The sequence below is a fragment of the Salvelinus namaycush genome, chromosome 37 (genome assembly GCF_016432855.1).
Source record: "Salvelinus namaycush isolate Seneca chromosome 37, SaNama_1.0, whole genome shotgun sequence".
Classification (NCBI taxonomy): domain Eukaryota; kingdom Metazoa; phylum Chordata; class Actinopteri; order Salmoniformes; family Salmonidae; genus Salvelinus; species Salvelinus namaycush.
The window spans coordinates 12,199,594-12,222,113 of record NC_052343.1 but is presented as its reverse complement, the minus strand read 5'-3'; the positions used below and the strand labels follow the sequence as shown (position 1 = coordinate 12,222,113).

At 47.1% G+C, this 22,520-nt stretch overlaps 1 protein-coding gene across 1 annotated transcript in view; it reads right to left on the bottom strand.

Annotated features, from left to right (window-relative positions):
* LOC120031360 (synaptic vesicle glycoprotein 2A-like) overlaps window positions 1–22,238 on the bottom strand; it is a 44,997-nt gene extending 22,759 nt beyond the window's left edge. The window contains exons 1-6 of the mRNA XM_038977076.1: window positions 21,632–22,238; window positions 7,748–7,928; window positions 7,257–7,408; window positions 1,704–1,837; window positions 1,376–1,465; window positions 942–1,049 (exon numbers count right to left, since the gene is read on the bottom strand). Coding sequence (XP_038833004.1) covers window positions 942–1,049; window positions 1,376–1,465; window positions 1,704–1,837; window positions 7,257–7,408; window positions 7,748–7,928; window positions 21,632–22,238 — 1,272 coding nt within the window. The remainder of the gene's footprint in view (window positions 1–941; window positions 1,050–1,375; window positions 1,466–1,703; window positions 1,838–7,256; window positions 7,409–7,747; window positions 7,929–21,631) is intronic.
* Between the last annotated feature and the right edge of the window lie 282 nt (window positions 22,239–22,520).

The window sequence follows — 22,520 nt, the reverse complement described above, 5'->3', positions numbered from 1 at the left end:
TGTTACCTGGTTGAACAGGTTAAGGTAGAGTATGTTACCTGGTTGAACAGGTTAAGGTAGAGTATGTTACCTGGTTGAACAGGTTATTAAGGTAGAGTATGTTACCTGGTTGAACAGGTTATTAAGGTAGAGTATGTTACCTGGTTGAACAGGTTACGGTAGAGTATGTTACCTGGTTGAACAGGTTATTAAGGTAGAGTATGTTACCTGGTTGAACAGGTTAAGGTAGAGTATGTTACCTGGTTGAACAGGTTACGGTAGAGTATGTTACCTGGTTGAACAGGTTAAGGTAGAGTATGTTACCTGGTTGAACAGGTTATTAAGGTAGAGTATGTTACCTGGTTGAACAGGTTACGGTAGAGTATGTTACCTGGTTGAACAGGTTATTAAGGTAGAGTATGTTACCTGGTTGAACAGGTTAAGGTAGAGTATGTTACCTGCTTGAACAGGTTAAGGTAGAGTATGTTACCTGGTTGAACAGGTTATTAAGGTAGAGTATGTTACCTAGTTGAACAGGTTAAGGTAGAGTATGTTACCTGGTTGGACAGGTTAAGGTAGAGTATGTTACCTGGTTGAACAGGTTATTAAGGTAGAGTATGTTACCTGGTTGAACAGGTTACGGTAGAGTATGTTACCTGGTTGAACAGGTTATTAAGGTAGAGTATGTTACCTGGTTGAACAGGTTAAGGTAGAGTATGTTACCTGCTTGAACAGGTTAAGGTAGAGTATGTTACCTGGTTGAACAGGTTATTAAGGTAGAGTATGTTACCTGGTTGAACAGGTTAAGGTAGAGTATGTTACCTGGTTGAACAGGTTATTAAGGTAGAGTATGTTACCTAGTTGAACAGGTTATTAAGGTAGAGTATGTTACCTAGTTGAACAGGTTATTAAGGTAGAGTATGTTACCTAGTTGAACAGGTTATTAAGGTAGAGTATGTTACCTGGTTGAACAGGTCAGCCAGCTTCATCCTCCATCTCTGGTGCCAGGCGGTGCCCTCTCCCATGTCCACCAGCTCATCCATCTGCTTAACTGTCTTGATAGTGGTCACCTAGGGGCAACAACACAACTCAGTCACACTAACTTCCTTAACATAATTACTCCCTAAACAAGTTTATCAAAGCTTAATTCATCCTCAAATAACTAATAAGTTCATGCAAATTGAACAAGGGCTCTCCTTACTGTAAATGTATGAGACAGGCTGTGTTTGCTCAGAGACAGTATTTGCTAGATGACTCATGAATATAAAAATGTCCCCTCATTTCTTTTCTCTTAATAAAAGACTGCTTCACTTCACAGACTAGATGTGTCTGATAGGGTTTTTATAGTAGTTTAGGATGGATGTACTGTGTGTGCATGTGTGTGTGTGTCACTCACAGAGAAGACCCTCTCTGGGTAGCCCTTCGCCCTCATGTTGGTGTCATGGACCTGCTTCAGAATCATCCAAGCCTCATCGTGTTTCCCATTCTACAACAGACAAGACAGACACATTTGTCTAATGAATAGCTAAATAAATAGGAACTCATTATAGTATATTTGTCAGGATAATCAGGATCCCAGCAGCTGTATGTTGACGGTAGCTACTGTAGGTGTCATGATATTCAAACACAGCAGTAAGTCCCAAGTTAAACCCAAGATGATAAACAATGCCTTGGGTAGCTACTATGATTTTTGTTATATTTTCATTGGTGGTTGGTGGACTGACCTCCAGGAAGAAGCGTGGGCTCTCGGGCATTGTGGTGAGGGCAGAGATGGCTGCCACAGAGGGAAAGGCACACACCAACACAAAGACACGCCAGCTGTGGAACTGGTACGCAGAGCCCATCTGGAAACTCCAGCCTGGAACAGGAACATAAAGAGGTTGAAGAACTATGGTGTGTCACGACTTCTGCCGAAGTCGTTGCCTCTCCTTGTTCGGGCGGTGTTCGGCGGTCGACGTCACCGGTCTTCTAGCCATCATCGATCCATTTTTCATTTTCCATTGGTTTTGTCTTGTCTTCCCACACACCTGTTTTCAATCCCATCCATTACCTATTGTGTATTTAACCCTCTGTTTCCCCTCATGTCTTTGTCAGAGATTGTTATTTGTCAAGTGTTGTATTTATGGTGTATAGGTGTGCGACGGGTCATCGTACCCATATTTGTTTTATGTTTTCTTATGAGTGTTATGGAGCAGATTACTGGGACTATAATTAAAAAACTCCATTCTACACTCTATTTGACTCTCCTGCGCCTGACTTCCCTGCCACTTATACACGCAACTGTGACAGAATCTCTGACCAAATATATATGAAGTCAGCAGGAGAGGACACGACGCCCATGGAGGTGGAAAAGCGCGTTATGGAACAAGCGAAGGAGATTGACTGTTTGAGCGCCGTCATGGATCGCATTGTCCAGAATATGGATCGCTGGGAGAGACAGGGAGTTTCTCCAGCGCCTCCACTGCCACAACTGGGATTTACCTTTAACGCGTTTTCCCCACCTGAACCTAACAAAATCCGTTTACCCCTACCCACGGGTTACAACGGAGATACTGCCGGCTGCCAGGGTTTCCTCCTTAAACTGAACTTATATCTGGCCACGGTCTCCCCAGTACCATCCGACCGGGAGAAGAGTTCCGCCCTCGTCTCCTGCCTCACCGGGAAAGCACGGGAGTGGGCCAGCGCTGTGTGTAGAGAGGAGAATGCGGCGTTGGACCATTTTGAGGAGTTCACCCTTTATTTCAGGAGAGTATTCGACCATCCTCCCGAAGGAAAAACGGCGGGTGAGCTCCTCTATCATCAGAGGCAGGAGACGAGGAGTGCCCAGGAGTTTGCTTTGGAGTTTAGGACCTTGGCTGCCGGCGCTGGATGGAGCGACAGGGCCCTGATCGACCATTACCGTTGTAGCCTACGCGAGGACGTCCGTCGGGAGCTGGCCTGTAGAGACACCACCCTCAACTTCGACCAGCTGGTGGACATGTCCATCAGGCTGGACAACATGCTGGCTACTCGTGGACGTCTAGATCAGGGTCTGGTTGTTCCATCCTCCCGCACCCTCTCTCCCGAACCAATGGAATTGGGAGGGACGGTGCGCCGGGAGACCGGAGGGGGTTCCCGCTCGAGCACCATCTATGGTCGCAGAGATCACACTGCTGGTCGGTGCCGGGTTGGTTCCTCTGGGAATAGAGAAGGCAGGCAGGGCACTCTGGCATCACCCCAGGTGAGTAGGCACCATTCTCATCCAGAGCCCTCTGTTGCACTTATGTTTGTCTCTGTCACTTTTCCGGATTTTTCCCTGCATTCCCAGTATAAGGCGCTAGTAGATTCAGGCGCGGCTGGAAATTTCATTAATAAAAATTTAGCTCATAGTTTAGGGATCCCTATTGTGTCTGTGGATATGCCTTTCCCTATTCATGCCTTAGATAGTACACCATTAGGGTCAGGTTTTATCAGGGAGGTCACCGCACCGTTGAATATGATAACGCAGGAGGGTCACAAGGAGAAGATTAGTCTTTTTCTTATTGATTCCCCTGCGTATTCTGTAGTGCTAGGTCTACCCTGGTTAGCGTGTCATAACCCCACTGTTTCTTGGCCACAGAGGGCCCCCACGGGGTGGTCGCGAGAGTGCTCAGGTAGGTGTTTAGGGGTTTCCGTTGGTGCTACTACGGTGGAAAGTCCAGACCAGGTCTCCACCGTGCACATTCCTCCAGAATATGCCGATTTGGCTCTCGCCTTCTGTAAAAAGAAGGCGACTCAATTACCACCCCATCGACAGGGGGATTGTGCGATAGATCTCCTGGTAGACGCTGCATATCCCAGGAGTCACGTGTATCCCCTGTCGCAAGCGGAGACGGTGGCTATGGATACATATATCTCTGAATCCCTGCGTCAGGGGTTCATTCAGCCATCCATTTCACCCGCCTCTTCGAGTTTCTTTTTTGTGAAGAAGAAGGATGGCGGTTTACGCCCGTGCATTGATTATCGAGGTCTCAATAAAATCACGGTGAAATATAGTTACCCGCTACCTCTGATAAATACAGTTATGGAGTCAATGCGCGGGGCACGCTTCTTCACAAAATTGGATCTCAGGAGTGCGTATAATCTGGTGCGTATTCGGAAGGGTGATGAGTGGAAGACGGCATTTAGCACCACCTCAGGTCATTATGAGTACCTGGTCATGCCATATGGGTTGATGAATGCTCCATCAGTCTTCCAATCATTTGTAGATGAGATCTTCAGGGACCTGCAGGGTGTAGTGGTGTATATAGATGATATTCTGATATACTCCGCTACACGCGCCGAGCATGTGTCCCTGGTGCGCAGGGTGCTTGGTCGCCTGTTGGAGCATGATCTATATGTCAAGGCTGAGAAATGCTTGTTCTTCCAACAATCCATCTCCTTCCTAGGGCATCGGATTTCCACTTCAGGAGTGGAAATGGAGAGCGACCGCATTACAGCCGTGCGTAATTGGCCGACTCCAACCACGGTAAAGGAGGTGCAGCGCTTTTTGGGGTTTGCCAATTACTACCGGAGATTTATCCGGGGTTTTGGTCAGGTTGCGGCTCCCATTACCTCACTGCTAAAGGGGGGCCCGGTGCGCTTGCAGTGGTCGGCTGAGGCGAACAGGGCTTTTGGACACCTGAAGACTCTGTTTACCTCGGCGCCTGTGTTGGCTCATCCGGATCCCTCTTTGCCATTCATGGTAGAGGTGGACGCATCCGAAGCTGGGATAGGAGCAGTGCTCTCTCAGCGTTCGGGTGTGCCACTGAAGCTTCGCCCCTGTGCTTTCTTTTCGAAGAAGCTCAGCCCGGCGGAGCGAAACTATGATGTGGGGGACCGAGAGCTGTTAGCTGTCGTAGAAGCCTTGAAGGTGTGGAGGCACTGGCTTGAGGGGGCTAAACACCCTTTTCTCATCTGGACTGACCACCGCAATCTGGAGTACATCCGGCAGGCGAAGAGAATGAATCCTCGCCAGGCAAGGTGGGCCATGTTTTTCACTCGTTTTGTGTTTACTCTTACTTACAGACCAGGCTCCCAGAACGTCAAGGCAGACGCATTGTCTCGGCTGTATGACACAGAGGAGCGGTCCATGGATCCCACTCCCATACTCCCAGCTTCGTGTTTGGTGGCGCCAGTAGTGTGGGAGCTGGACGCGGACATTGAGCGGGCGTCACGTGCAGAGTCCTCTCCTCCTGAGTGTCCAGCTGGTCGTCTGTACATTCCGTCTGCTGTCCGCGACCGATTGATCTATTGGGCTCACACGTCACCCTCCTCTGGTCATCCTGGGATAGGTCGGACGATGCGCTGTCTTGATGGGAGGTACTGGTGGCCCACTTTAGCTAAGGACGTGAGGATTTATGTTTCCTCCTGCTCGGTGTGCGCCCAGTGCAAGGCTCCTAGACACCTGCCTAGAGGTAAGCTTCAACCTTTACCTGTTCCTCAACGGCCGTGGTCGCACCTGTCGGTGGATTTTTTGACTGATCTTCCACCTTCACAGGGTTACACCACGATCTTGGTCGTTGTGGATCGGTTTTCGAAGTCCTGTCGTCTCCTCCCTTTGCCCGGTCTCCCTACGGCCTTACAAACTGCAGAGGCCCTGTTTACACACGTTTTCCGGCACTATGGGGTGCCTGAGGATATAGTGTCTGATCGGGGTCCCCAGTTCACATCAAGGGTCTGGAAGGCGTTCATGGAACGTCTGGGGATCTCGGTTAGTCTTACCTCAGGTTTTCACCCCGAGAGTAATGGGCAGGTGGAGAGAGTTAACCAGGATGTGGGCAGGTTTCTGCGATCCTATTGCCAGGACCGGCCGGGGGAGTGGGCGAAGTTCGTGCCCTGGGCAGAGATGGCCCAGAACTCGCTACGTCACTCCTCCACTAACCTTACTCCTTTTCAATGTGTATTAGGGTATCAGCCGGTTCTGGCTCCTTGGCATCAGAGTCAGACCGAGGCTCCTGCGGTGGACAATTGGTTTCGGCACGCTGAGGAAACCTGGGAGGCAGCCCACGTCCACCTTCAGCGTGCCATAAGGCGCCAGAAAATTGGCGCAGACCGTCGCCGCAGTGAGGCCCCGGTGTTCGCACCAGGGGACAGGGTCTGGCTCTCGACCCGAAACCTGCCCCTCCGCCTGCTCTGCCGGAAGCTGGGTCCGCGGTTTGTGGGGCCGTTTAAAGTCCTGAGGAGAGTGAACGAGGTATGTTATAGGTTACAACTGCCCACTAATTACCGTATTAACCCCTCGTTCCATGTGTCTCTCCTCAGGCCGGTGGTGGCTGGCCCGCTCCAGGAGGCTGAAGTGCGTGAAGTTCCTCCACCTCCTCTAGACATCGAGGGGGTCCCGGCGTATTCTGTTCGATCCATTTTGGATTCGAGACGTCGGGCGAGGGGCCTTCAGTACCTCGTGGACTGGGAGGGGTACGGGCCGGAGGAGAGATGCTGGGTTCCGGTGGAGGACGTTTTAGATCCTTCCATGTTAAAAGAATTCCACCGCCTCCATCCGGATCGCCCTGCACCTCGCCCTCCGGGTCGTCCCCGAGGCCGGTGTCGACGCGCTGCTGGAGCCGCGCGTCAGGGGGGGGGGGTAATGTCACGACTTCTGCCGAAGTCGTTGCCTCTCCTTGTTCGGGCGGTGTTCGGCGGTCGACGTCACCGGTCTTCTAGCCATCATCGATCCATTTTTCATTTTCCATTGGTTTTGTCTTGTCTTCCCACACACCTGTTTTCAATCCCATCCATTACCTATTGTGTATTTAACCCTCTGTTTCCCCTCATGTCTTTGTCAGAGATTGTTATTTGTCAAGTGTTGTATTTATGGTGTATAGGTGTGCGACGGGTCATCGTACCCATATTTATTTTATGTTTTCTTATGAGTGTTATGGAGCAGATTACTGGGACTATAATTAAAAAACTCCATTCTACACTCTATTTGACTCTCCTGCGCCTGACTTCCCTGCCACTTATACACGCAACTGTGACATGGTGCAAGGGTCATACCAAAGAGTAGTATACAGGACGATAAGCATATGCATCCATGTTTGATAGGAGCATAACAAAGAATATGATGATTGTTTCTGTGTGTATAAATTGTGTGCATTCAATTGTATTTAAATGTACAGAATGTGTAATCTTTGCTTGGAAACCAAATTTCACTCTGGGGTGGTAGAAATGAACCGAACGAACATTGACCGACGAACAACCCCCCAACCGACTCACTGATTTGTTGATTGATTCATTGACTGATTGACTGGTAGGTTGATTGGTTCATTGACATTTCTCACCATAGTGGGGGATGATGGCCCAGGCCATGGCAGAGGCATAGATGCCACCGATCATCCAGAACATGCAGAGCCAGCTGAGGTGCTCTCCTCTCTTCTCCTGGGCCAGGAACTCAGAATAGTAGGAGAACACGATGGGGATGGAGCCACCGATGCTGCAGAGGGAGAGAGAGAGGGATAAAGCGAGAGGAGAGAGAGAGAGAGAAATAAAGAGAGACAGAGAGAAAGAGAGAGAGGTAATAAAGTCTCTTCAGGCTATTAAACCATTTAAATAATCTGTGCCAGCACAATAACATTGTCATCATCAATAATAGATAGGCTTCATACACATTTCATCCAGTTGATTTAACCAAGCTGGGATCGCTTCCAGACTTCCAGCTTTGGGAGTCATTGTGGGGCACATTAATTTTGGCATAATTTACAGTCGGCACTAGTATTTATAGCCGAGTCGTTCTCAGAGGAGAAGGGGTGTGTGACACAGCATGCTTCCTTACCCCACGCCGGAAAGCAGACGGCATAAAAGGAAGGAGCTGTATCCTTGAACGAAGGAGGAGAAGAAGGCAAACACACTGTTGATGGAGAGGGAGATGAGGAGGGTCTGTCGCCGTCCAATCCGGTCGGCCAGGCCGCCCCACAGGAAGGCCCCCACCATCATCCCCAGGTACACAATAAGACCTGAAAGAGGGAGAGAGAGAGAAGGGGTGGGGAAGTGGGAAGGAGAACAAGGGAGAGAGAGAGAAAGAGGAGAAAAGGTGAGAGGGAATATAGGGATGGAGGGGAAGAGAGAAGGAGGGAAAAGGGAAAATAAGTTATTAATACCTATCAGGGTTATTATAAAAAAGGGTTCCAAAATGGTTATTTCGCTGTCCCCATAGGAGAACCCTTTTTGGTTCCAGGTAGAACTCTTTTGGGGTCCATGTGTAAAGGCTTCTACATGGAACTCAAAAGGGTTCTACCTGGAAATAAAAGTGTTCTACCCGGAACGAAAAAGGGTTTTTCAAAGGGTTCTCCTATGGGGACAGCCGAAGAACTCCTTTAGATTCTAGATAGCACCTATTTTTCTTAGAGTGTATGGATCATAGAAATAGAAAGGATAGAATGGGCGTCCCCATTCAAGTCAATGATGGTGTAATGGGTGGACAGCCATTGTGAGTGAAAAGCAAGTGTACCCATTAATCTCTGCCGTGATTTTTTGACTCAACTCAACTGACTGTCACGCCCTGACCTTAGAGAACCTTTTATTGCTCTCTTTTGGTTAGGTCAGGGTGTGACTAGGGTGGGTAGTCTAGTTTTTCCTTTTCTATGTTGGCCTGGTATGGTTCCCAATCAGAGGCAGCTGTCTATCGTTGTCTCTGATTGGGGATCATATTTAGGCAGCCTTTCCCACCTGTTGTTTGTGGGATCTTGTTTTTGTATAGTTGCCTTGAGCACTGCAATACTGCACGTTTGTTATATTATTTGTTGCCTTGCACCAGATTTGCCAGTTCTTGCTGTGAGATGTTACCCCACTCTTCCACCAAGGCACCTGCAAGTTCCCGGACATATTTGGGGGGAATGACCCAAGTCCTCACCCTTCGATCCAACAGGTCCCAGACGTGCTCAATGGGATTGAGATCCGGGCTCTTCGTTGGCCATGGCAGAACATTGGCATTCCTGTCTTGCAGGAAATCACGCACAGAACGAGCAGTATGGCTGGTGGCATTGTCATGCTGGAGGGTCATGTCAGGATGAGCCTGCAGGAAGGGTACCACATGAGGGAGGAGGATGTCTTCCCTGTAACACACAGTGTTGAAATTGCCTGCAATGACAATAAGCTCAGTCCGATGATGCTGTGACACACCACCCCAGACCATGATGGACCCTCCACCTCCAAATCGATCCCGCTCCAGAGTACAGGCCTCGGTGTAATGCTCATTCCTTCGACGGTAAACGCGAATCCGACCATCACCCCTGGTGAGAGAAAACCGCGACTCATCAGTGAAGAGCACTTTTTGCCAGTCCTGTCTGGTCCAGCGACGGTGGGTTGGTGCCCATAGGCAATGTTGTTGCCGGTGATGTCTGGTGAGGACCTGCCTTACAACAGGCCTACAAGCGCTCAGTCCAGCCTCTCTCAGCTTATTGCGGACAGTCTGAGCACTGATGGAAGGATTGTGCGTTCCTGGTGTAACTCGGGCAGTTGTTATTGCCATCCTGTACCTGTCACGCAGGTGTGATGTTCGGATGTACCGATCCTTTGCAGGTGTTGGTACACGTGGTCTGCCACTGCGAGGACGATCAGCTGTCCGTCCTGTCTCCCTATAGCTCTGTCTTAGGCGTCTCACAGTACGGACATTGCAATTTATTGCCCTGGCCACATCTGCAGTCCTCATGCCTCATTGCAGTATGCCCAAGGCACGTTCACGCAGATGAGCAGGGACCCTGGGCATCTTTATTTTGGTGTTTGTCAGTAGAAAGGCCTCTTTAGTGTCCTAAGTTTTCATAACTGTGACCTTAATTGCCTACCGTCTGTAAGCTGTTAGTGTCTTAATGACCATTCCACAGGTGCATGTTCATTAATTGTTTATGGTTCATTGAACAATCATGGGAAACAGTGTTAAAACCCTTTGCAATGAAGATCTGTGAAGTTACTTGGATTATTACAAATTATCTTTGAAAGACAGGGTCCTGAAAAAGGGACCTTTCTTTTTTGCTCAGTTTACATTACCATGGAAATGATTGCATCACAATACCAGGCAGCCATTGCGAGTGTACCCATGAGTTTGCCAGGCAAATTGCCAGGGTTTGAGGTTCCAAGACTGTTCCTTTCATTGTATTCTATAGTATGGATCAATACATTCATTGACATTTCATTCTGTTTAGCTCTTGATAGAGTTCCAAGCAATCCTTAATCTAGCTAACTAGAGAGTCTCATCGGACAGATACACAATTGCTTCTTCTACCACAAACATGTATTAAAGAATGTTGTATCCTTTAACATTATTATACATCAGGGGACATATGTGTCAAGCGTCTCAGAATACAGGTGTAGGATCTTAATTTGATCGCCCTGTTGCAGGAGAACTTTGCAGGGGGGAAAAAACACGTAGATTAGAATTTCATTTTCCACTTTAAAAGACTTTCAGACTTGATTTTCCCTTGCTTAAAATGTATCAACCCCCACAAAAATGTGCATTCATTATAATCCACATAATAATTCACATTTCCTGTTGCTGCAGGATGCTACAGAAAACTGGTTCAAATTAAGATCCTACACCTGAATGGGTGTTTCATCTATATAGAGTTTTCATCTATATTCTTTGCTGCTGTTTACATACCACCACAGTCAGAGGCTGGAACTAAGATAGCATTGAATGAGCTGTATTCCGCCATAAGCAAACAAGAAAATGCTCACCCAGAGGCGGCGCTCCTAGTAGCCGGGGACTTTAATGCAGGGAAATCAGTTTTACCAAATTTCTATCAGCATTTTAAACGTGCAACCAGGGGGAAAAGAACTCCGAACCACCTATACTCCACACACAGAGATGCATACAAAGCTCTCCCTCGCCCTCCATTTGGCAAATCTGACCATAATTCCATCCTCCTGATTCCTGCTTACAAGCAAAAATTAAAGCAGGAAGTACCAGTGACTAGATCAATAAAAAAAGTGGTCAGATGAAGTAGAAGCTAAGCTACAGGACTGTTTTGCTAGCACAGACTGGAATATGTTCCTCCTTCCTCCGATGGCATTGAGGAGTACACCACATCAGTCATTGGCTTGACACAACAGTGGTAGGCCTGATCACCGACAACAACGAGACAGCCTATAGCGAGGAGGTCAGAGACCTGGCTGTGTGGTGCCAGGACACTAACCTCTCCCTCAACGTGATCAAGACAAAGGAGATGATTGTGGACTACAGGAAAAAGGAGGACCGAGCACGCTCCCATTCTCATCGACGGGGCTGCAGTGGAGCAGGTTGAGAGCTTCAAGTTCCTTGGTGTCCACAGCACCAACAAACTAACATGGTCCAAGCACCCCATGACAGTCGGGAGACTGAAAAGATTTGGCATGGGTCCTCATATCCTTAATAAGGTTCTACAGCTCCACCATCGAGAGCATCCTGACTGGTTGCATCACTGCCTGGTATGGTAACTGCTCGGCCTCCGACCGCAAGGCACTACAGAGGGTAGTGCTAACGGCCCAGTACATCACTGGGCCAAGCTTCCTGCCATCCAGCACCTCTATACCAGGCGGTGTCAGAGGAAGGCCCTAAAAATTGTCAGACTCCAGCCACGCTAGTCATAGACTGTTCTCTCTACTACCGCACGGCCAGCGGTACCGGAGCGCCAAGTCTAGGTCCAAGAAGCTTCTAAACAGCTTCTACCCCCAAGACATAAGACTCCTGAGCATCTAGTCAAATGGCAACCCAGACTACATTTACATTTACATTTAAGTCATTTAGCAGACGCTCTTATCCAGAGCGACTTACAAATTGGAAAGTTCATACATATTCATCCTGGTCCCCCCGTGGGAATTGAACCCTGGTCCCCCCGTGGGAATTGAACCCACAACCCTGGCGTTGCAAGCGCCATGCTCTACCAACTGAGCCACACGGGACCACAGACCACAGACTACTTGCAGTGCCCCGCCCCCTCTTTACACCACTGCTACTCTCTGTTGTCATCTATGCATAGTCACTTTAATAACTCTAACTACATGTATATACTACCTCAAATAACCAGTGCTCCCGCACATTGACTCTGTTTCGGTGCCCCCCTGTACAGTCGTGGCCAAAAGTTTTGAGTATGACACAAATATTAATTTCCACAAAGTATGCTGCTTCAGTGTCTTTAGATATTTTTGTCAGATGTTACTATGGAATACTGAATGAATAATTACAAGCATTTCATGAGTGTCAAAGGCTTTTATTGACAATTACATGAAGTTGATGCAAAGAGTCAATATTTGCAGTGTTGACCCTTCTTTTTCAAGACCTCTGCAATCCACCCTGGCATGCTGTCAATTAACTTCTGGGCCACATCCTGACTGATGGCAGCCCATTCTTGCATAATCAATGCTTGGAGTTTGTCAGAATTTGTGGGGTTTTGTTTGTCCACCTGCCTCTTGAGGATTGACCACAAGTTCTCAATGGGATTAAGGTCTGGGGAGTTTCCTGGCCATGGTCCCAAAATATCGATATTTTGTTCCCCGAGCCACTTTTGCCTTATGGCAAGGTGCTCCATCATGCTGGAATAGGCATTGTTCGTCACCAAACTGTTCCTGGATGGTTGGGAGAAGTGGCTCTCGGAGGATGTGTTGGTACCATTCTTTATTCATGGCTGTGTTCTTAGGCAAAATTGTGAGTGAGCCCACTCCCTTGGCTGAGAAGCAACCCCACACATGAATGGTCTCAGGATGCTTTACTGTTGGCATGACACAGGACTGATGGTAGCGCTCACCTTGTCTTCTCCGGACAAGCTTTTTTCCGGATGCCCCAAACAATCGTAAAAAGGGGATTCATCAGAGAAAATGACTTTACCCCAGTCCTCAGCAGTCCAATCCCTGTGCCTTTTGCAGAATATCAGTCTGTCCCTGATGTTTTTCCTGGAGAGAAGTGGCTTCTTTGCTGCCCTTCTTGACACCAGACCATCCTCCAAAAGTCTTCGCCTCACTGTGCGTGCAGATGCACTCACACTTGCCTGCTGCCATTCCTGAGCAAGCGCTGTACTGGTGGTGCCCCGATCCCGCAGCTGAATCAACTTTAGGAGACGGTCCTGGCGCTTGCTGGACTTTCTTGGGCGCCCTGAAGCCGTCTTCACAACAATTGAACCACTCTCCTTGAAGTTCTTGATGATCCGATAAATGGTTGATTTAGGTGCAATCTTACTGGCAGCAATATCCTTGCCTGTGAAGCCCTTTTTGTTCAAAGCAATGATGACGGCACGTGTTTCCTTGCAGGTAACCATGGTTGATAGAGGAAGAACAATGATTCCAAGCATCACCCTCCTTTTGAAGCTTCCAGTCTGTTATTCGAACTCAATCAGCATGACAGAGTGATCTCCAGCCTTGTCCTCGTCAACACTCACACCTGTGTTAACGAGAGAATCACTGACATGATGTCAGCTGGTCCTTTTGTGGCAGGGCTGAAATGCAGTGGAAATGTTTTTTGGGGATTCAGTTCATTTGCATGGCAAAGAGGAACTTTGCAATTAATTGCAATTCATCTGATCACTCTTCATAACATTCTGGAGTATATGCAAATTGCCATCATTCAAACTGAGGCAGCAGACTTTGTGAAAATTAATATTTGTGTCATTCTCAAAACTTTTGGCCACGACTGCACAGTACCAGTCAAAAGTTTGGACACAACTACTCATTCCAGGGTTTTTCTTTATTTTTACTATTTTCTACATTGTAGAGTAATAGTGAAGACATCAAAACTATGAAATAACACATATGGAATCATTTAGAAACCAAAGAAGTGTTAAACAAATCAAAATATATGTAACCACCCTTTAACTTGATGAAAGCGTTGCACACTCTTGGCATTCTCTCAACCAGCTTTTTATAAAAAATGTATTTAACCTTTATTTAACTAGGCAAGTCAGTTAAGAACAAATTCTTATTTACAATGATAGCCTACCAAAAGGCAAAAGGCCTCCTGCGGGGACTGGGGCATGGGATTAAAAATAAAAAATAAATACAATATAAATAAGAGAGACAACACAACAAGAGAGACAACACAATACTACATAAAGAGAGACCTAAGACAACAACATAGTAAGGCAGCAACACATGACAACACAGCATGGTAGCAACACAACATAACAACAACATGGTAGCAACACAATATGGTAGCAGCACAAAACATGGTACAAACATTATTGGGCACAGACAACAGCACAAAGAGCAAGAAGGTAGAGACAACAATGCATCACGCAAAGCAGCCACAACTGTCAGTAAGAGTTTCCATGATTGAGTCTTTGAATGAAGAGATTGAGATAAAACTGTCGAATTTGAGTGTTTGTTGCAGCTCGTTCCAGTCGCTAGCTGCAGCGAACTGAAAAGAGGAGCGACCCAGGGATTTGTGTGCTTTGGGGACTTTTAACAGAATGTGACTGGCAGAACGGACGTTGTATGTGGAGGATGAGGGCTGCAGTAGATATCTCAGATAGGAGGGAGTGAGGTCAAAGAGGGTTTAATAAATAAGCATCAACCAGTGGGTCTTGCGACAGGTATACAGAGATGACCAGTTTACAGAGGAGTATAGAGTGCAGTGATGTGTCCTATAAGGAGCATTGGTGGCAAATCTGATGGCCGAATGGTAATGAACATCTAGCCGCTTGAGAGCACCCTTACCTGCGTATCTATAAATTATGTCTCCGTAATCTAGCATGGGTAGGATGGTCAGCTGAATCAGGGTTAGTTTCAGCTTCATGTGGTAGTCACCTGGAATGCATTTCAATTAACAGGTGTGCCTTGTTAAAAGTTAATTTGTTGAATTTCTTTCCTTCCAAATAAATGCTTCACAGCGTTCAAGTAACAGACACATCTCACATCTGTTCAGAGGAGACTGCGTGAATCAGTCCTTCATGGTTGAATTGCTGCAAAAAAAACACTACTAAAGGAAACTAATAATATGAAGAGACTTGTTTAGGCCAAGAAACACGAGCAATGGACATTAGACCGGTATAAATCTGTCCTTTGGTCTGATGAATCCAAATCTGAGATTTTTGATTCCAACCTCCGTGTCTTTGTGAAATGGAGAGTAGGTGAACGGATGATCTCCGCATGTGTGGTTCCCACCGTGAAGCATAGAGGAGGAGGTGTGATGGTGTGTGGGTGCTTTTTTGGTGACACTGTCTGTGATTTATTTAGAATTCAAGGCACACTTATACAGCATGGCTACCACAGCAATCTGCAGTGATACGCGATCCCATCTGGTTTGCGCTTTTTTATTTTTTTCCGTTATTTTACTAGGTAAGTTGACTGAGAACACGTTCTCATTTGCAGCAACGACCTGGGGAATAGTTACAGGGGAGAGGAGGGGGATGAATGAGCCAATTGTAAACTGGGGATTATTAGGTGACCGTGATGGTTGAGGGCCAGATTGGGAATTTAGCCAGGACACCGGGGCTAACACCCCTACTCTTACGATAACTGCCATCGGATCTTTAATGACCTCTTAGAGTCAGGACACCCGTTTTACGTCCCATCCGAAAGACGGCACCCTACACAGAGCAGTGTCCCCAATCACTGCCCTGGGGCATTGGGATCTTTGTTTAGACCAGAGGAAAGAGTGCCTCCTACTGGCCCTCCAACACCACTTCCAGCAGCACCTGGTCTCCCATCCAGGGACTGACCAGGACCAACCCTGCTTAGCTTCAGAAGCAAGCCAGCAGTGGTATGCAGGGTGGTATGCTGCTGGCTTAGTGGGACTATCATTTGTTTTTCAACAGGACAACAGGGCTATTTGACCAAGAAGAAGAGTGATGGAGTGCTGCATCAGATGACCTGGCCTCCACAATCACCCGACCTCAACCCAACTGAGATGGTTTGGGATGAGTTGGACCGCAGAGTGAAGGAAAAGCAGCCAACAAGTGTACAGCATATGTGGGAACTCCTTCAAGACTGTTGGAAAAGCATTCCTCATGAAGCTGGTTGAGAGAATGCAACTAGTGTGCAAAGCTGTCATCAAGGCAAAGGGTGGCTACTTTGAAGAATCTAAAATCTAAAATATATTTTAATTTGTTTAACACTTTTTTGGTTACTACATGATTCCATATGTGTTATTTCGTCGTTTTAATGTCTTCACTATTATCCTATAATGTAGAAAATAGTAAATGAAATCCCTTGAATGAGTAGGTGTGCCCAAACTTTTGACTGGTACTGTATATAAAAAATGATATTTGAAGACATCCACACACACTCCTACAGTATATTATACAGCATAAGCAAATCCAATGTCAGTCAATGGTGAGTGAGATCTGCTAAAGGATTCTCCTTCTTTTTACATTTTAGTCATTTAGCAGATGATCTTATCCAGAGAGACTTACAGGAGCAATTAGGGCTAAGTGCCTTGCTCAAGGGCACCTGGACAGATTTTTCACCTAGTCATCTACGGGATTCGAACCAGCAACCTTTTCCGTAACTGGCCCAACACTCTTAACCGCTTTCTCACAAGCACAATGTGTACACACATACCACAGACATCAATGCAGACCCGCTTGTGTGTACTGTATGTCTGTAGTATGTGTGTATACCACAGACATACAGTCTCAAGTTCTTTTTATACCTCAGTGGTGTAAATACACCAACACGATGACTCATACACACCAACCACACTATGGGCCCATTCACACAGATAAGTCAACAAGCCCATAATGTGTACAAGGGATCTATAATATCAGCTGTGCTAATCCATCACTAAGGCTAGGAAGCGAATTAGTGTTGGAGGTCAGGTGAATGCAGTGTTGGCTAACGTTGAAATAGCGCTTTCATGGTACCAAGACTAACAGTACAGAAGCACTGTGTTGTTGGTGAGTCAGAGACCTGTGTGATGTTGGGTGTCCCACCGCCTTCCCCTTCAGCTGTGTGTGTGTGTGTGTGTGTGTGTGTGTGTGTGTGTGTGTGTGTGTGTGTGTGTGTGTGTGTGTGTGTGTGTGTGTGTGTGTGTGTGTGTGTGTGTGTGTGTGTGTGTGTGTGTGTGTGTGTGTGTGTGTGTCTTGAACAATGCCTAGATGGGTCTGAAGGTGACTTTCTTCCTCGTGCTAGGAGGTGTGTACGAGACCTCTCTATCTCTGTGTGTGCAGCGACAGTGTAGAGAGGCAGCTGTCAACACCGTCGTGTGTCCCCCGCCTTAACAATAGGCCTGAGCGGCAGGAGGGAGCTGGTGATGATGACTGAGCTTGAAAGCCATCGCCGCAATGCAGTAGCAGTGGCAGCCAGTGGCCTGGGTGGCTGTGCCTCGCTCCCTCTCTTCCCTGGCCTATAGGGGGAGCAGAGCTCTGCTGGGGGAGCTGTCTGTGGTGCTGATCCTCAGTCTACCCTAGCACTCACTGTATTGCTCAGTGCTTCCCAAATGGTACCCTACTTCCTGTATAGTGCACTTATTTTGACCAGGGCCCATAGGGCTTTGGTCATAGGGCTCTGGTCAAAAGTAGCCTCAATCTCTATATCTGTATTTCTGTCGTCAAGTTAGCCACCAAGGCTATCGCAGCCACAGTCAGCAGCATATCCCAGGGACTGGCCGGAATGCAATAACCCAGCCACAGAGGAAATCACATAGGGTGTGATAAATGCCTTATCTTTTAATGTTGTGAGAGATTGTTCCTGGTGAATTGAGTCAGTCTGACACGGCCTGAAAAATACATCTACAGGCCTTTTATTACTAATACAGCGGGAGAATATTAAAAACGCCAACAGGTCTAAAATAGAAGATTTGACAAAATAAATGATTTGCAATTTTAAAATAATGGTTGCCAATGGCAACTGTATAAAATATCCACTCACAAAAAAAATGCTGTAGTTGAGGAGATATTCACGGATGGCTTGTGAATTCTGCCATAATACCCCTTCCATACTTCATATAAGGCATTTTACAAATTGTGGCATATTGGCTACGGATCCCATGATGAAACATACAGTAGCCTAAAGTAGCACTCATAAACATCGCTAATGTTTATTTTTCATTCATGCATAATTGAGTGAGTTTATTACGATATTAATTCTGTAGTGCCGGCTTGCATCCAATGGTGGTCTGTTATCATTCTGCCAACTCTGAGTGCTGTTGTTAACCTAAGTTGAATCTGTTTACTGTACCCAAGAGGATCACGGAAACAGTAGGGGAGACTCCCATGGGAGGCAGTTAGAGAGAGAGATGGGAGAGAGAGAGAGCCAGAGAGAGCCAGAGAGAGAGAGGTAGGAGGAGCCTTCCAGACAGCTGAGCTCCACATGATTCAAAAGAGAAAATAGGATGTGGGGAGGGGAGAGGAGGAGAAGAGAGAGAGAGAGTGATGAGAGGAGGGAGTCCACAATCTGTGAGCTGCAGCATGGTGACAGAGCTCACTGAGGCTGCAGGGCTATGGAGGAGTGTGTTATGTGTATGGAGGAGTGTGTTATGTGTATGTGTGTGTGTGTGCGTGCGTGCGCGTGGGAAGGGGGTTTAAGGGGGCACTATTAATAGCCCCTTTCTGTGAGAGCGTACAGGGCTTTTTGAGTGAGCCAGGGGCAGAGGATCCTTCATAGAGTAGAGAGCATTGTGCCAGTTGATTTAGTTGAACATCACCATTACAGTCAAAATGCTACTGCTCTCACAAATTCTGTCCCCTCGTAAAAAAGCTGTATAAATCTATCAGGGTGTTACTGTTTCTTTGCAAAAGCTAAAATGCTTCCTACTTTACTGTATATTGTTAAAATGCTGATGTTGCACACTGAACATAGGACATTCTGTTCCCTAAAATATCCCAAATGCTAATATAATAATACCAATGCTAAGATCGTTTTCTAATACACTACTATATCCATCATGCATCACTAAATGCTAACATGACTCTACCCTTGCTAAAAAAAAGCTCTACATCTTCCATTGCTAATATGCTAACACACTGCCTTCACAGTCCCGTAAATGCTAACCATGTTCCTCCTTGCTTTGCTGAGTAAAACAGACACACCTCTGCTCTGCTGTCACGGTCCAGCCCTTTTTTAATCATCCCTCTCTCCCTCCTTCCATCTCTCCCACCCTTCCGTTGATATGCTAAGCAGTTTATGCCATGTTTATCTAAAGGCCAAGGAGACACCGGGAGAGAAAGGTTCTCTTTACCCTCAGGGCTACCAGCCGAGCTATCTGAAAACAAGAGACAAGCACACAATGAAAAGACCAAAGGGGACAATGTGAATTTCCCCAAGGTTATGGCTATGTTAACATCCACCTTGAAAACATAACCACGGTAAAGAGAAAAGGCACCGTGACTAACGGTTTGAATATAACCACACTGTCAACAAGACACAATGGTATCATTTTAGAAAATGGAGTCTTGATATTGCATGTCAGTAGAAATGAAGTGTATCTGCTCAACTGTGTTAAATCTGTCTGACAGTGAAATCTTACAGCTACATCTCTAGCAGTTCTCCATAAATCTCTTGCTGAGCGGCAGACAGTACTACCGTAAAAGGGTAACCAAAGATTCTCCATTTGCATCTGTAGCTATGTACCTTTCTGTCTTTTGTGAAAAAAAATGGATGTTCCAAGCACAGTGTCACGATTTCCAAATTCACCTCTTTGACTATTGTGGATGCTTACCGCTGCTGGATGGGTGCAGCAGGGGTGAATATATTATGGTCATTGCCGCACACACACACACACACACACACACACACACACACACACACACACACACACACACACACACACACACACACACACACACACACACACACATACACTGTGTGGTTCCGCCAGAGTGCGTCAGGTTAAAGAGACTGGCTTCTTGACAACACTAACAGCGGTCTATTCTGACTACTAATACAATGGCGGGCAGGGTAACACAACGGCAGGCAGGGAGGAGGGAACAGCGAGGACACTAGGACCCATGGGCGGCACAGCGGCATACATGAGTGAAGCACTCCAGCATGAGTCAGGCATGTTGTGTAACAGGGGAGAGACCAAGGGCCTTGTTTCCATACTGGCTCCCCCAACACAGCACGTACAGAGACCCAGTGAGGGACATAGAGAGAGAGAGAGAGAGAGAGAGAGAGAGAGAGAGAGAGAGAGAGAGAGAGAGAGAGAGAGAGAGAGAGAGAGAGAGAGAGAGATACACATGCAAGCCAGTCGTCAGCCAGAGACCACACATACAGTTCACAGAGACACAAACACAAACATATACGCCTGCCAGAGCACATGAGGGGGAGTGTCACTGCTGGGTCCATACCTACACATCCATTACATACGAAAGCATGCACACATGCCATATGTCGACTAGAAAACAACCCACACATGCATGACTGGATGTCAAATGAGTCATCTCTATGTCAGTGTTATGTGGAGTGAATATGATCATTCACTGAATTAATCTAAATATGAGAGCGAAAACTACCATTGACAAAATAATCCATATGGATCAGTATGACTTTTGGCCGAACAACAAGAGAGGAGAACGTAATGGTGATGGAGAGAGGTTGTTTGAATCCATTCTCAATCCTGCTGCGCTATAAAAACATGATGCCCCTTTGAACACGCCATTCAATACGCTGACCTCACTCCCCACATCAAACAAAAAGCAACAAGACAAACAAAATGAATCGATAAAAAACAACATGCATAACACAGCCTGCCAGTAAAAATGGAGAATGAGTTGAATGTGTTAGGACCATAGCCCTCGTTCATTGTGTCCTTGCTGAATGGCCAAAGACAGATGGCGTGTTAGGCATGGAATGGACATTGTCCCCCAGGAAGGGAAATGGTCACATGAGTAACTTCACACAGCACACACCATTCTCTTAATGGGCCTATGCTATGGTCTCCAGTGTGCAGTATATTCTGCTATAAAACACCTGAACCAAAGCATGTATAGGATTTGGCTTGGATTTCAGAGATGGTTTGAGAATTAAAGGGGGCGTTCAGTAGTTACATGGGCAGTGAATCCTAAAGGCCTTTAATTACTGTAACTTCATATAAAGTGTGTTAAAATAATAAGAGTATGGGGAAAATGTGGCATGGGGTACATTTTATATTAAAGGGATACTTCAGGATTTTGGCAATGCGGCCCTTTATCTACTTCCCCAGCATCAGATGAATTTCTGGATAGCATTTTTATGTCTCGTTTTTTTTTTTAATTTACTTTATTTAACTAGACAAGTCAGTTAAGAACAAATTCTTATTTACAATGACGGCCTGCCCCGGCCAAACCCGGACAATGCTGGGACAATTGTGCGCCGCCCTATGGGAATCCCAATCACGTCCGGATGTAATACAGCCTAGAATCGAACCAGGGACTGTAGTGACACCTATTGCACTGAGATGCAATGCCCTAGACCTCTGCGCCACTCGGGAGCCCAGTATGAAGGACGTTAGAGGTAGTTTCTCAAGCCAATGCTAACTAGTGTTAACGCAATGACTGGAAGTCTATGGGTATCTACTAGCATGCATGCATCATTGCCAAAATCCTGAAGTATCCCTTGAATAGGCTTCCTCTTTGAACTCAAGCTTGCTTTTGTAGGGAATAAAGAGATGCAGACAAACTGATGAGAGTGAGAGGGCTAAATAGAGTGAAAAGGAAAAAGGGAGTGAGAGGGAAAAAGAGCGAATAAACAAGGAGGGAAAGAGGAATAAGGGAACCGGAATAGAGAGAGAGTAATACAGTTAGAATAATCGATAGCAAGCTGGCCATTAGAACCATCTTACCCAACATGCCCTTGCTTTCCTCTGACAGACACATGTCCTTCTCTGCGCTGGGCAGCACAAAGCCCACCACGAAGATCTCCACACCGTCTGCCATGAGGGCCAGCCCCAGCACAAAGTACAGCGTCCACTGGAACTTCCCATGGCCACACTCCTGCAGGATGGTCTCGTACTGCTGGGCCAGCTCCTCCTGATCCTTCCTCCTCTCCGCCTCGAACTGGGCCAGGTCCCTGATCTGAGCTTGGGGGGCCATCCCGTCCACCGGACCCGTTTTGCCGGACTCCGCCCGGGGGATCCCCTGGTACTCGCCCTCGTAGATCTCATCGTCTTCGTCGTGACCTTCCGTGGAGTCGCTGTGGCCGCCCTCGTCGTCGTTGGCCCGGCTGTCGTTGCGGTAGTAGCCGTCGCCATCTTGGCTCTGCTGCACGGGGTAGTCGTCATCATCGTCCTCTTCCTCGAAGCGCTTGTATGAGCGCTTGGTGTACTCGTCGGCCATTTTGTCCACACTGCGGCCCACCTTCTTGCCCGCCTGCTTCTTCACCACTTTGGCGATGTCTTTGGCGCCGCGGACGAAGTCCTGCCGTCCGTCTCGTCCGTAGCCGTCGTCCATCTTGGCTCTGGCGGTGAGGCTGGTTGCTGCTAGGAACGGGAGATATCAGGAGTGGCACAAGGGCATGGGTGTGCACTGGGGATATCTGTGGATCTGGAATTCAGTGCCACGGACAGCTCCTTTATCAGCTACAGACAGAATATTTTCCTCCAAATTGAGACCTGGAATGAAAGAGAGGATTGTGTTAGAACGGCACCTCCAACACTGTGGAAAGAAACTACGCAGCATCAACTGTCCATCACAGTCCTCACTCATTCTCACTCTGTCAACTTTCAATCAAGA